Raw genomic sequence first — 15,989 nt, 5'->3', positions numbered from 1 at the left:
TACTATGTTAAAAAATAGACTGACAAACTTGTTGGCTTGATTAAAGATTTTTAAAATTGTGCACACTATAAACCATAAACATAAACTGTATTCAGGCCATTTGATGAGATACTCACAGAATGATTGTAAGAAGGTTCCAATATCACAGGCAATGACATTTTCCCTTGAAGATTCAATTTTGTTAAATAAAAAATCTTTTCCCCCACAATCTTTTCTTTTTTCATGCGATGTACACCATACAGTCTAAACCGAACTGCATAATTTCCAATCATCTCAGATTCAACATGATTAAATTTAAATGTTTCTGTGAAGACAGGGCATGGTCCTCTCTGGATGCTGGTTTTTGCTCTCTGTTTCTTTATAGGTAGAAGAACAAGGTGTACTTGCCATGAGTTGCCACCTGTCCTGTTATATGTTGGGATGTCTGTGACAGCTGTCACTGTTACCAGAAGCTTCTGTTCTTGTGAGTCATAGTCAAAAGTCACATCCAGTGTGCCATATTTAGCTTCTGGCTCAGGATCAAAAGGTTTAGGAAGCTGTGATGATGATCCTTGAGCTGACATATCCTAAGAAAAGAAAATTTAAATGTTAGAGTTTTTAACTCAATTATTTAACCTAGCATGTCAATAAATACTTGATGTTTCTTTAGAAGGAAGATGTGAAAACAATTCTGCCACAAAGAAAGTAATACAATAACAATTAACAGTCAACTACAACCAAAAGCAACCCTATAGGATGAGATTACTATAAGCAGTTAAGTTAAACTCAAAACTTATGATAATAAAGACACGTTTAGAATTTAATATTCACCATTACAATTCTGAGAAAGTGTGATGTATGTTTTTATAAACGATAATTTAAAATACATCTTTTAGTGGGTATATCTGCTCCTTTTGTAGAAAACTACTACATTTTACTTTCAATGTTATAAACAATGCCATTGACAGCACAGTATCAGGCTGCAGAGGAACAGAACATAAGTAAAAGTATAATGCTATTGAAAAATTTGGCTCTGTTTTCAGAGTTTGTTCTAAAACACCCCAATCTGTAATAAAATATAAAGATATTTAGACTTAAAAATCAATGGAAATGTGAAAGCATAAATAAAGGTCTCAAAATCTCAGCAAATATTTACTTTCCATAACATAGACTATATTTACTTCAATTTCTAACCACAATTAAAAACACATTATTTTCTAACGTTAATGACTATTTAAAATGACAGAACACACATTTTAAAAGTTCAAGAAAGGCTGAAATGGTACATTTTAATTATGAAATTAAAAGAAATTATAACCATTTTTTCTGTAATTGTCTCAAATTCCTGCCAGTCTATCTATCTAGAATGTAATAGCGGTTTTAGCTAGTTACCAACAATGTCAAACCTAGGTCTCTGACCTTTCAACTATACCACTCTGCCTCTTCAAGTATTTTAATAAATCTTAAATAATTCTCATTTCAAAATGTGGGCCAATTTAATAAATTTTTTAAACTTTCTGAACTTTGAGTGGCACTGAATACTACTGAATCTGTCTTCTCTTTTTCCATTTACAAAACAAAACAAAACAAAACAAAATCTTCCTGAGTGTTAGCTAGAAATACTACCCACAAGATTTGGGGAGCTGAGGTGGGCAGATCACTTGAGGTCAGGAGTTTGAGACCAGCCTGGACAACATGGTGAAACCCCATCTCTACTAAAAATACAAAACTTAACTGGGTATGGGTGGTAGGTGCCTGTAGTCCCAGCTACTCAGGTGGGTGAGGCAGGAGAATCGCTCGAGCCAGGGAGGCAGAAGTTGCAGTGAGCCAAGATCATGCCAGTGGACTACAGTCTCAGTGACAGAGTGAGACTTTGTGTAAAAAAAAAAAAAAGAAAAAACACTGTCCATAAGAGACTATACTTCAGTGCCTCTATTATAGCTCATACAACTACATGACTCAGCTTCGGCCAATGGGAGGCAAAAATAATTTATGTGTGAAACATCCAGATCAGGTTTATATAAGAAATTACTTGCTCTCCACTCTCTGTCTCACTCTTCTCACAAGCAGATATACAGTCAGGATGTGTGGGTCTGCTCAGACCATGTAGACTAGGACAATACCCTAGGGCAAGGCAGAGCAACAGAAGAGAAGGAACTGGGTCCCTGAATAATCTCATAGAGCAAAGCCCCCTGCTCACCCTGCACTGTTGTTAAACAAAAGAGAAATAAGTTTCTGTGTTCCTTAGCCATTGTATTTGGTGGGGGCTGAGGGGTCTTTTTGTTGTAGCAGCTTAACATGTACCGTAACTACTGTACCTACTATGTGCCAAGCCCTATTTTAGGTCAGGAGAGTGCTTCTTTCTGCAGAGAGAACTAAAAAGACATGAGTCCTTAATTTTTTTTTGACACAGAGTCTTGCTTTGTCAACCAGGCTGGAGTGCAATGGCACAATCACAGCTCACTGCAGCCTTGGCCCCCATGCTCAAGTAATCTTCCTGCCTCAGCCTCCTGAATAGCTGGAACCACAGGCACACACCACCACACCTGGCTAAATTTTCTGATTTTTAGTAGAGACAAAAGTCTTACTATGTTACCCAGGCTGGTCTCAAACTCTTGGGCTCAAGTAACCCTCCTGCCTCGGCTTCCCAAAGTGCTGGTATTACAGGTGTGGAGTCACCATGCCCAGTTAGTCCTTGGTCTTATAAATCTTACATGCTAGTTGGTATAATGTATGGGGGAAAAAAACAACAGAAGAACAATACTTGGGGGGAAGGAATAAATTCCTATAAGAGAATTCAGTTTTTAATGTAGTATGAGAAAATCAAAACATATTCTTATTCTATTAAAATTTACAGTTTAGAGCAAAATGTTTTAATGTATACTACTTTATAATTGGTAATTAAAAGATTATTAATTACATGGTTTTGGTATTTCAATTAAAGATTTTCTAAAACAGCATCATGACAGCTAAGATTTTCAGGCAATAAAAATGTTTATCAGGTCCTAGATAGCTATTTTTCAACTTTGTTTCTCTTGGTGCCTCCCTGATTGTTTTTTCTTTTTTTTTCAAACATGCCAACAATTCTTGCGAAACCCAGTGTTGAAAGGGTGGAACATTTACAGATAAAAGACATTATTTGTATTCTGAAAATAGGCAATAAGCAAACAATCCTTCCTTGCAAGGTATCTGGACCAGTTTTAAAAAAACTTTATTTAGATAGCAATAGGTCATCAACAGCGTTTATAAACTCCTTCCCATGAAATTCTTCTGAACCTTCTCTCCTCTCTCAGTTTAATCATGTATGTGGATAGGCTCTAAGATATCTACAGCCTGGATTAAACCAAGAGAAAAGTGAGAATTTTCTATCTGACACATAATATCTATTACAAGGATGCAAAATAAACTTGAAAAACCACAAAAGTGAATTTTACATTAGCATAGGCTATCACCATTCATATCTAAATATTTCTGTAATGTGCATTTGCTATATTGTTTGAGTACATTCAATGCTACTACAGAAGACACAAAAATAAGCAGGATGGAGGAAATTCCAAAGAAGTGGTTACAGATAGCAAGTTAGCAGCTTCTGAAATACGGACAAAACTCACAGTGTGTGATAACTATAGATAGTGAGTTAAGAAGCAGCTTGTGAGACATAGGCAGAATTCATAAGATATTAAATACAAATAGTTAATAACTTATATGCCAAAGAAAGATTAAATAGAAAATATGATGGATCAAATGAGTGTTACCTATAGAAAGGGATGAAATGCACAAGCCACGATCGTGCAGCCTCTGGGCTGACAGCTCTGTCACCCATGTCCTCTACTTAAGAAATGCAGATAAAACCTACAACTGCCTAGCAGGCTAACTGACAAAAGTTTAAGTGACGGCCAGGAGTATAACTATATCTCTCCCACAAAACGAACAAGTGTGTGCTGTTGGCTCTTGGTACTCTTGTTCAAATCTCAACTCTGGTCCTTGTTACATCATAAATAGGAATGCTGATGGAAGAGACAGTGAGATAGGATGTATGGGCACTGCATAAACCAGGACTCACACAATGTGGTCTTGCTACCTATACCCACTTGCAGCTTATCCCTAGGTGTGTTAACGGATTTCTGATTTCATCTAGCTCCTCTTACTTCTTGCTTTGTATGTGAAATGGATTAAAACATACACACTCTCTCTCTCTCTCTCTCTCACACACACACATACATAATTTGAGCATCTTACTTTGGTCCTTTAGTCCTCTGAGAGAGTTTGCCTGGTAATGTTTGGAGGGTACCACTGAATCAAAGTAATTTCTCACACAACGTTTTGGATCAAAAAAGACAATATAATATAGTTGTTAAGAGCACCGTTTTGGCAGTCAGAAAGACCTGGGTTTGAACTGTAGTTCCACTATTTAAGAGCTGCTTGTACTTAGTCAAATTGTTTAGCTCTCTGACTCTTAATGTTTTCATTTATAAAATGGAAATAATAACTTCCTAAAGATGTGGTTGTTAGAATTAAATGAGCAGACTACATAAAGCTCATAGCAAAATTCCTGACACAGTGGTGATAGTATTATTGTTGTTGTTTATTAATCCCACAATCCAGGCTTCACTGTTAACTTGTGAGCTGTATATGTAGTTTACAAAGCTACAAAACAGTTGTCTCAAATTTGTTTAGGTAATGGAACACAAAGAAACATACATCATGAAAAATAATAAAATAACGATATATTAAACTTAAAATATCAATGTACAATTTTCTTCTAGGTCAGATACTGTAATACTAGAAATACTAAAAAAGCAATAACAGATACAAGGTATTTTTAACAATTATAAAAGAAAAACTTAAAATTAAGGAAATTCTATCCATAGCTTAATTAATCCATAGCTTAATTGTTCTGGGTATTAGGAAACTACATCTATTATTTAATTTTGGCAGCAGATCTGAAAATTCGTCTGGTAAGAATACGGACATATTTCAGTATTACTGAATGTTGTCTGGAAAAAAAGCAATAAAAACTTGCAATCTAAAACTTTTAAGTAGGCTGGGTGCAGTGGCTCATGCCTGCAAACCCAGCACTTTGGAAGGCTGAAGCATGAAGACTGTTTGAGCCCAGGAATTTGAGACCAGCCTGGGCAACATAGTGAAACCCTGTCTCTACAAAAAAATTAAAAAATTTGTGGGTGTGGTGGTACACACCTGTAGTATCAGTTACTTGGGAAGCTGAGATGGGAGGAAGCTGCAGTGAGCTGTGATTGCACCACTACACTCTGTTCTGAGTGACAGAGCGAGACCCTGTCTCAAAAACAAAAACAAAAAAACTTGAAAGTAAATCTAAATACTAAATTATAAAACCTCTAGATTGCCTTTATTGTTTTCATTATGACAGAAACATTAAAACAAATTCTTTTTAGAATACACTAATACTTCAAAACGGCCACAAAATTATTTTTATTGTCATTTTCACATTTTTGCTCCAAAATAGTAAGTAAACTTAAAGCCCAACTAACCAGCCACTCTGAATGCATGAAGCCATGGATTCAAATTTCATTAGTAAAGCTAATCATCATTTATCCCTTGTATTTTCTATGATATGAAAATACAATAAGATTATGAAAGACTTGTGAAACACTGAGTAACCTCCTAATAGTAAAAAAAAAAATCCAAAATAAAATAAAATAATACAAATAGTAGCCTCAAGATGAAATAAATGATAAAATCAATTATTCTAGAATGTTTTATACAAAGTGTTAAAAAAAAAACATCTGTAGGTACCCATCTTCCTTTGGTGGTGGGGCTTGGGGTTGGGGAGTGGGGGCAGTTGAAGACTAGTTGGGACATTCCTGATAAGTTTGTTGGATAAAGATTAGATTAAGGATGGATACTGGTACTATAAGTTACAAAGGAATAAGATAGTGATAAAATCAATTCTTCTTACCAAGAGGAGAAGCACAGGATTATTATCCTCCAAATAACATTCATTTTCAAACTTCTATGTGCTTTTACTTACTTCAGGGCTCAGGACTGCAGTGCTGTCACTTGGAACATCTTCTTCATATCCTTTATTATGAAAACTTTCTATTTCATGACCTGTGCTTCCTTCACTTGGGCACTTGTTATATGAACATCTTGGACTGTTGCTGCAGTGGGAAAATTCACATTTACTGTCCCCAATTTCTGAGGGTGTACATGACAGATGGGGAGAACCACTGTCATCCTGATATGGTGGTGGCTGCAATTCATCCAGCGGGGGTGTTCTTCTCATTCTCTGAATGCAGTTTCCTGATAATGATTAAGAATCTGGTCACTGTTTCCAATTAGCCTCAACACGCAGTATAGTGTTATACACAATAACTGTAAATAACTTTTGAAAACTGGATCAAAAAATTGATGGCAACATAACTATTAGATTTACTAATGACTTCTCTTCTTCCCTAGTTCAGAGGCACAAATAGAATAATCTGGTTTCCCACTCCTCACCTCCTGCATAATAAGATTAGGAAAAATAAAAGTCATATACAAAGAAAGATCCTGTTACATACCATAAAAATGAGGCAGTGATAAGTATTAGTTAAACAGTGTATTTATTTGTCTCTCTCAAAACAATCCTGATGTATACATACTTCATCTGTTACCCTGTGATCTGTGGCCACCCTAGGGTCAAAGCAATACAAATATGGTTGGAAAAACAAACATAATATCTCTGCTTGTTCTTCAACTGTGTTCAACAAGAACTCACCTATGTTCTTCAGTTACTGAGATGAACTTAAACTAGCATTCAGCTGGCGGTGTCAGAAATGTTTTTCTACGTCTGTCCTGGATCCAGAATCCTAAAATGATGTGCACTGTGTATCAGGCCCATTCCCTGTTTGCTAACATCCATCAATCAGCAAAGATTGGAGGCTGTGTTCTGTCTCTTCTCCATTATAATGGCACTCTATCCCACTCTACATCTGTGTCTGTATTCTTTGTAAATTATGACTCCATCTTGCCTATAGTAGGCATCTCTACCTCTAGCAAGAAATGAAATCACATTTTCTTTCACTCTAAAATGATCCTTTTAATTTTTACCTCAATTATTTATCTCAGTGATTGAGAATAAATGTATCTGTGAACAAGGACAGAGTTGGGGACAGGAGGGAAATAGAGCCCAGTACATAATTTAAGAACAGCTAAGTCTTTGTAGATAAATTCTGAATGCAATACTAAACATTAAATGTAAACACTGATCTTTTTTTTTTTCTTTTAATGAACTGTGCATCTCTTTTCTCAAGGGACCCTGAAACAGTAGTTTGTATTATCATTGTTACGGAGTTCAGTTCAAATATTCAATAGTTCCTCTGTTCTTCCTAAGATAAAAAGTTACATAAGAACTATAAGCTTCATTTAAAAATTACCATAAGGCTTGGTTCAAATGAAAAATAATAATTTGCACAAATGTAGCACAAATTTACATATTTGCTCAGAGGCCCCAATTTTGAAAAAAAAGTAAAGCTAAATGTCTTACCTAGTGAGTCTAATAGTCTATCCACAGAGTCATCTCTCAGTATATGTGGGGAACTGGTTCTAACCCCACCGTTCCCTCTCAAATACCAAAATGCAAAAATGCTCAAGTACCTGTTACAAAATGGTGTAGTATTTACATATAACCTAAGTACATCCTCCCACATACTTTAAATCATCTCAATGTTACTTACAATATCTAACACAATGTGAATGCTATGTAAATGTTGTAATACTGTATTGTTTGGGAAATAATAAGAAAAAGTCTGATATGTTTGGTACAGATGAAACCACACATTTTTTCAAATATTTTCCATCTGAGGTTGGTTGAATTCACAGATGCAGAATCCACAAAGTTAGCTGTACTAACTTTAGTTTATAACATAAGCAAAAAGTAAAAAAGTGGCTGAATTAATATAGTTGAAGCTAAATTCAAGAAGACAGATTAGACATGTTGTAAGTCATAGCAAAATAACCCACAGAATTACAGAATAGTAAAGAGACAAGTGGTTTTAGGCGGTTAATTAGCTTGATCCATATATGTGGGGTGGGTAAGGATGTGTGGCTGCCACCACTGACAGACTGATTTGACTCCATTCATAACCTCTTTTTCTCCTAAGCAGCATTCCGATTAGGAGTGGCCAATGAGATCTAAGCAGATTTCAGAGTGAACCTTCCAGGAAAGTTTTGTTTTCCTGATAAAAGCAGCCAGACTCTACTAGCATGCCCCTTTGTCCCTTTGCCTTTCCCCTGCTTCCTTCTTGGAGGAGTAGCAGCTACCTTGTGACCATACAGTGGTAAGTACGAGAATGAAAGCTAGGAAGGCAGAAGCAGGAAAATGAAAAGTCCGGGTATCTGAAACATCACTAAATACCTACCTCCAAACTTGATGGCTGAGACAAATCCCTACTTGTTAAAGAAAAAGAAAAAACAACAATATTTGGATTTTCTGCTGTTTCCAAATATATTCTCAAGGGATAAGACAAAGTTTATCAATCATTAAACTGACATCCTCTGCCCCTTTAAAAGTGCATATTTAATTAGCCACCCAATTAAAGGGTAATACCTAAATACTGTAACATGAAGTCAATTAAAAATTTTCCAACTTAAGTGGTTTTGGGAGTCAGCACACCATCTACTCCTTTACCTTTTTTCTTAGAAGAGAGGTGATCTTTCCTAGAAGTCTTGAGCATATTGCCTCACAGATCTCAATACCTAGACCTGGGGTCACATGTCTATTCCTAAACCCATCACTGGTAGAAGAAATGGGATGACCATAATTGTCTTAAATTAATCAGAAGCCATCAAAATTTGAAGCTGGGGATGGGGCCAGCTTCACTCTTCATACCTATGTGGAAAAGAGTAGATGCCTAAACAATGTAGGATCCAGGAGGGAGGATGAAAGAGAAAGAATGTTGGTTACAAAACAAACATGATCCAGTTCATGATCCAGTGAACATGGCTCACTGCAGTCTTGACCTCCCAGGCTCAAGTGATCCCCTCTCCTCAGCCTCCCAAGTAGCTGGAACTATAGGCATGTGCCACCATGCCTGGCTAATTTTAAAAACTGTTTGTAGAGACAGGGTCTTGCCATGTTGCCCAGGCTGATCCTGAATTCCTGGGCTCAAGCAATCTGCCTCGGCATCCCAAGGTGTTGGGATTACAGGTATAAGGCACTGTGCCGGGCCTGTTTTCTTGATCAGAGTATTTTTTTTCTGTCTGTGGTTATAGTTTTCCTCAATATAACAATCCTTTTCTGAGGTTCCTTTTGATATGCCAGCACAGGATAATTTCGGTCTGGTAATAATGTTACACCTTATTTCCTTTGGTTTGCTTTTTTATATTAGGTCCCTGCCTAGCTGTGGGCCGACTAAGTGAATTATCACAGCTGAGCTCCAGGCATCTGGTGCTACTTTAGATTTAGTGTAACTCTTGCTCCAGAGACCAAAGCACAAGTTACACAAAATGGGTTTGTGATATATAAAGATGTTAAGTGGGCTCAATGGGTAGACTTCACTACTGTTTTCTGGATTTGAGAGAAACAACATTAAAGCTGTGAATATATAAAATTTATTTTAGCCACACCATATCCTTCAAGTTTTGAAAATAGTAACACCACACTTTTATCTTTACTTTTCACTTTATTTTTGCATTTTATTTTTTAAAGTGTAGAACACACAAATGTAGGTGGAATAAAAACTTCATTAAAAAATATAGCTATGAAGATCCCTCCTTTTTAAATGTTTGCAATCTCTTTTTCGTCTACATAGTGTACTAAGAGTTGGCTTAAATGTAATTGATATAAGAAAAATTTTTAAATAATTTTATAAAGTAACAAAATTTATATTATTATTGTTAAATTACACTGTAAATATCAACCTTAAGAAGAAATTTCTATGGAACTATCACCACGTGACGATGCCCTCCTATTACTTTAGTTCTTGCTTTATTACCTAATTTCATACCCCTATTTTTATATAAATAACATATCTATAAAAGGATTTAGGCATGGATATATTTTAAGCATTTTAATTTACCATCTGCATATGGCATGGCACCTGCAAAACAAGATGAAGTATTTTCTTACCATAGAAAAAATAGCATGTATGCACACACGGAATATGACCTGTGGTTCTTCTCTTTTAAAACAGTTGTGAGAACCACAGCTCTAAAAAAAAAGATGTATATTCAACAACTGCAGAATTCTTTTTTTTTTCAAGTGCCTGTGGAAATCTGACAAAATTGATTACATGCTGGGCAATAAATTAAGTCTCAATACATTTCACAAATTGGAAGCATGAAGAGGATGTTTTCTAAACGAGGCAGAAGAATAAAGTCTGAAGGCAGGAAACCTAAGGCTGTGCTGACTTCCTAGAACTGAATCAAAAGTAAAACCCCAGCTCTCCACACCCAAGTAACAAAAGGATCAGAGGCTACTCCCTTTGCACTGTGGGGCAGATGAAAAATGGGAAGTACCTCTGATTGGTCCCCTCCCACAGTCAGACTGGTGACCAGCCAAGTCTTCACCGGTAACTCTGTAACTTCACTTCAGCCTCTGATTGGTCACCTCCTCCAACCAATCAGACTGGTCACAGGTCAGTCCTTCATTACATAGGAAGTAGCCAAGTAACCAATGGGAAATCGTTAGAGGGTATTTAAACCACAGAAAATTCTGTAGCCAGTGCTCTTGGGCTGCTCTGTGGAGTGTAATTTTGTTTCACTATGCTTAAATCTATGTTAGCATAAATCTATGAGTTCATTGCTTCATTTTTTTTGTTGCTTTGTTTGTGCATTTTGTCCAATTCTTTGTTCAAAACACCAAGAATGTGGACGACTCACAGTCAAGACATCCATTGGTGACATGACCACTACAGAATTAAACTAGAAATCAGAAACAGAACTATAACTAGAAAATGTACAGAAATGTAAATGAAAATAACTAGAGATTAAAACATACTTCAAAATAATCCATGGATCAAAGAAGAAATCACAATATAAATTAGAAATATCCAGAAGATAGTGATCATTAAAAAGTCAGAAAACAACAGATGCTGGAAAGGTTGTGGAAAAATAGGAATGCTTTTACGCTGTTGGTGGGAGTGTAAATTAGTTCAACCATTGTGGAAGACAGTGTGGCGATTCCTCAAGGATTTAGAACCAGAAATACCATTTGACCCAGCAATCCCATTACTGGGTATACAGCCAAAGGATTACAAATCATTCTACTATAAAGACACATGCACACGTATGTTTATTGCAGCACTGTTCACAATAGCAAAGCCTTGGAACCAACCCAAATGCCCATCAGTGATAGACCGGATTAAGAAAATGTGGCACAAATACACCATGGAATACTATGCAGCCACAGAAAAGGATGAGTTCATGTCCTTTGCAGGGACATAGATGAAGCTGGAAACCATCATTCTTGGCAAACTAACACAGGAACAGAAAACCAAACATCGCATGTTCTCACTCACAAGTGGGAGTTGAACAGTGAGAACACATGGACACAGGGAGGGGAACATCACACACAGGCATGTCGGGGGGTGGGAAGCTAGGGGAGGGATAGCATTAGGAGAAATACCTAATGTAGATGATGGGTTGATGGTTGCAGTAAACCATCATGGCACGTGTATACCTATGTAACAAACCTGCACATTCTGCACATGTATCCCAGAACTTAAAGTATAATAAAAAAATAAAAAATAAATATCCTGAAGAGAATGATAATGAAAATGATCTATACAACTACTTGTAGAATGTGGTTAATCTGTGCTTAGAAGGAAATGCACAGGTCTGAGCATAAAATACTGGGGAGAGGTGGAGGCTAAAAAACAACGGTCTAAGAATCCACTTTAAGAAGTTAACAAAAATAAGAATGATAGTTTCCAGCTTCATCCATATCCACACAAAGGACATGAACTCATTCTTTTTTATGGCTGCATAGTATTCCATGGTGTATACGTGCCACATTTTCTTTACCCAGTCTATCATTGATGGGCATTTGGGTTGGTTCCAAGTCTTTGCTATTGTGAACAGTGCTGCAATAAACATACGTGTGCATGTGTCTTTATAGTAGAATGATTTATAATCCTTTGAAACCATCATTCTCAGCAAGCTAATACAGGAACAGAAAACCAAACACTTCATGTTCTCATTCGTAAGTGGGAGTTGAACAATGAGAACATATGGGCACAGGGAGGGGAACATCACACACTGGGGCCTGTTGGTGGGTGGGAAGCTAGGCGAGGGATAGCATTAGGAGAAATACCTAATGTAGATGACGGGTTGATGGGTGCAGCAAACCACCTGGCACGTGTATACCTATGTAACAAACTTGCACGTTCTGCACATGTGTCCTAGAACTTAAAGTATAATTTAAACAAAAACTCATTGTAAAAAAATGAAGTTAATAAAAATAGCAAATTAAATCCAAAGAAAGTAGAAGGGATGAAATAATAGAGCAGAAATTAAATAAAAAACCAAGCATATAACAAAGCATCAAAATAAAATTCATTGTAAACACAAATAAAATTGATAAACTACTAGAAGAGATGAGTCCAGAAAAAAAGAGAGATTACATAAACTATGAATACCAGGAATAAAAAGAAGACATCATTTCAAATCCCACAGACATTAAAAAGACAGAAATTTCCCCTTTGTTCTCATTCTGAAAATTTCAGCCCTAAAGCCACTGAGTGGGACAGAGGAAGGCAGAGGGCTGCATTGATGGTGGCAAAGGAAGTCACAGCGGTACAGAGCCACATGTTAGAGCCCAAGTGGGAAGATGTCCAGCCCAGTGTGGTATCTTGAGGCCTAGGCCCCAGTGAGATGAAAGAAGGGTGTCCATGTCCATACTGGGGAGTGGAGTCAGTCAAACATACAGTGTCAGAACCCAAGGGCAGGTGAGAAGGGTTTTCAATTCAGAAAGTGACCAGACTGAGGTGTAAAGTAGGGTAAAGACAGCACACATACATGGGGGCAGTCCTACAGAGCATGCTGAAGCCCAAGCAGGTAAGAAAAGCCCAGTGAGGGGAGTCAGAGCCTTGGCAGGATAAGGAAGCTCCTCATGGGAGGGCAGCCTGGCCTGGGGCAACAGAGCCCAAACAAGATAACGAGTGTGTTCGCATTGAGGAAGGAGAGCAACCTAATGCAAAGTCAGAGAATGAGAAGTATCAGGGCCATAGAGCCAGGTGACTGGGGTGGGCTGTGAAAACCCAGGAGGGTGAGGAGGGTGCCACACACAGGGGTATCTGGTGAAGAACATCAGAGCACGAGCAGGGTAAGGTGCGCATCTGTACAGACAGGTGGCCTATCAGGAAACTACAGCCTAAGCAGCGTGGACAGGGTGTCCAGTGTGAGGCTGGCGAAGTGGGGTGAAGAGGGCAACTATGTGGAGTAAGGGGGAGTCCTGGACCATGGTGCTAAAACTCAAGCAGGAAGTCAGGGTCTAGAAAGGATGATGAGGGTACCCAATGTGGGGCAAGCTGACCTCAGGTATCAGAGCCCATGCTCAGCTGCTCATGAGGACACCCACAAGTGTGAAAGGCAGCATGAGATATCAGAACTCAAACACAGTGAAGGGCGCATGTGTGCAGGGAGATGGGAGGACATGTGTGCAGACTAATGAAATAATAAATATATTAAGGTTAATGGCAGCCAGGTTTCTTACTGATGGAAAAGGGAGTTAAAAATATGAAAAAGGAAAAAACTAAAACAAATTCCATGGCGTTGCATTGGAATTGGACAATCCACATAAACTCATACTTTAAAAATACATAGATAGAAGTTATTAGTGCAAATGTGCATATATGTGTGCACATATTTGCACATACACCCATACATAAATATCCTAGCTTTGCTCACTGAGGAGGTTTGTGACCACCACCACCACCTCGACAGCAGTGAGTCCACTGAGCGCCTGGGTCTTGGCTTCTAAATCTATTATCCACTAAAAGGAACCAGGATTCTTTAAAGAAATGGCTAATTCCAGGGTGAGGCCAGGTAAAGTACATGATGAGCCTAGAAAAGTTTGTGTATTGAAAGTGAGGAGATGTTCAAAGACTGATGGGGATATGTTAAAAGGACAAAGAAATCACCTTGACAGTGATCCCACTGAGCACTAACCATCTGAGCTCAAAATAAACACAGTAACAGATTATTGCTCATTGAATAAATGAGAAAACTATGAGTCCATATAGATATAAATAAATATATGAATAAATGAAAATTTTTTGAGGAATAGGATATGTACATAATTACAAAGTATCTTCCTACAAAATACTTTTTTAATTACGAAGGGTAACTTTACAGTGGAGAAGCCTGGTAGATACCAGCTCAAACTAGAGATCAAAGTGAACATTATGAGAAACAGGACAAATCAAAACTGTACCCTACCTGATAAAATGCAATGAGGAATATCTCTAATAAAATAGAGGATACTGCTACAAAATAACTCCACAATCTGTCAAAACGAACCCATGATGAAACAGGAAATTATATAATCTTTTATCTATTACAGAAATTGAATCCTTATTTTAAAACCTCCACAATAAAGAAAATTCCAGGCCCAGAGACAGCGTCACTGGTGAATTTATTATTTAAGGAAGGGAAAAATGCCAATTTTACATAAAATTTTTCAGATGATACAAAAAAGAGGGAATACTTCTTATTTTATAAGGCCATAATAACCTTGACATCAGGACCCAAAAAGTATCTTACAAGAAAGAAAAAGTATAAACCAATCTCTCCTGTGAACATAGATACAAAAAATCTATACAAAACATTAGCAAATCTAACCCAGAGTTATGTAAACAGGGTACCATGTCACAATCAATTTGGAATGCAGTTATTCTATACATGCAAGGTAGATGTAACATTTAAGAACTAATCAATCTAATTTACTGCACCGAAAGAATAAATATAAAAAGTAATATGATAATTGTAAAAGACTTACTAAAAGCATTTGATAAAATTCATTATCCATTCATGATAAAATCTCTCAGCACACTAGGAATAGAAGGCAATTTCCTTTATCTCCTAAAGGGTATCCATGAAAGTCCTAAAGCAAACATCATATTTAACGGTGAAATGTTGAAAGTTTGACTTCTGAGATCAGGAATGACAAGGATGCCTGTTACCACCACTTCTATTTAACAACGAATTAAAGGTCCTAGCCAGGGCAATAAGGTGAGAAAAAGAAGATATAAAATGATTGGAAAGAGAAAAACAACTGTCATTACTCTCAGATAATGACTGTGACACAGAAAACTCAAAATAATTTAGAGATAATCTATTAAGAGTTGGTAAATTTAGCAAGGTCACTGGCTATGTGATCAATATTTTAAAAAATGAATTGAATTTCTACACTCAATGATCAATTAGAAAGCAAAAATTTTAAAAATCTCACATATAATAGCATTAGATAACATTACATACCTAAGGATAATGCTAAGAAATGACATTGTTATTTTTCTAGTTCTTGGGCTTATAATTAGAATGTATATTCTTAGCAATTGGTGGAATCCAAACTTTGGCATTCCAGGCAGTGCCTATATGGTACAGGAAAGGACAGCTGAAAACCAACAGAGCTTCCTTTCTCCATTAACACGGCATCTCAAAAGAAAGGCAGAGACTGGTCTACCATCGGAGACGGTAGAGAATTGCAGGTTTGACAAATGCTTTCACTAGTTTGTCTACTGCAAAAATTAGTAGGCTTGAAAAATGATGGCAGATTATCATAAACTTAATTAGAAGATGACTTCAACTGCAGTTGCTGCTCCAGATGGAGTCTTCTTATTGAGCAAATTAAGACAGCCCTGGTATCTGATATGCAGCTTTAACCTATAAATGCTCTTTTCCTTTGTATTTATCCAGAAAGAACAAAAGTTAACAGGTTGTCTTCACCTGGCAAGGACAGGAATACATCTATTGACCTGCTTTAAGAATTCTTGTTCTATGCCACGATCTACTCTGCAGAAACCTTGGCTGCCTCAATATTCCATACT

The 15,989-nt window shown here is 37.0% G+C and overlaps 1 protein-coding gene across 5 annotated transcripts in view; it reads right to left on the bottom strand.

The window, feature by feature from the left end:
• SYT14 (synaptotagmin XIV) overlaps positions 1-15,989 on the bottom strand; it is a 224,936-nt gene that overhangs the window by 68,902 nt on the left and 140,045 nt on the right. For all 5 annotated transcript variants that reach the window (XM_011938208.1, XM_011938182.1, XM_011938188.1 and 2 more), the window contains 2 exons: positions 5,990-6,261; positions 117-566 (listed from right to left, as the gene is read on the bottom strand). In XM_011938208.1, coding sequence (XP_011793598.1) covers positions 117-566; positions 5,990-6,261 — 722 coding nt within the window. The remainder of the gene's footprint in view (positions 1-116; positions 567-5,989; positions 6,262-15,989) is intronic.

Source organism: Colobus angolensis, unplaced genomic scaffold (assembly GCF_000951035.1).
Source record: "Colobus angolensis palliatus isolate OR3802 unplaced genomic scaffold, Cang.pa_1.0 Scaffold100, whole genome shotgun sequence".
Lineage (NCBI taxonomy): Eukaryota > Metazoa > Chordata > Mammalia > Primates > Cercopithecidae > Colobus > Colobus angolensis.
Note: the sequence above shows the minus strand (reverse complement) of the source record. Positions and strands in the feature narration are given on the sequence as shown.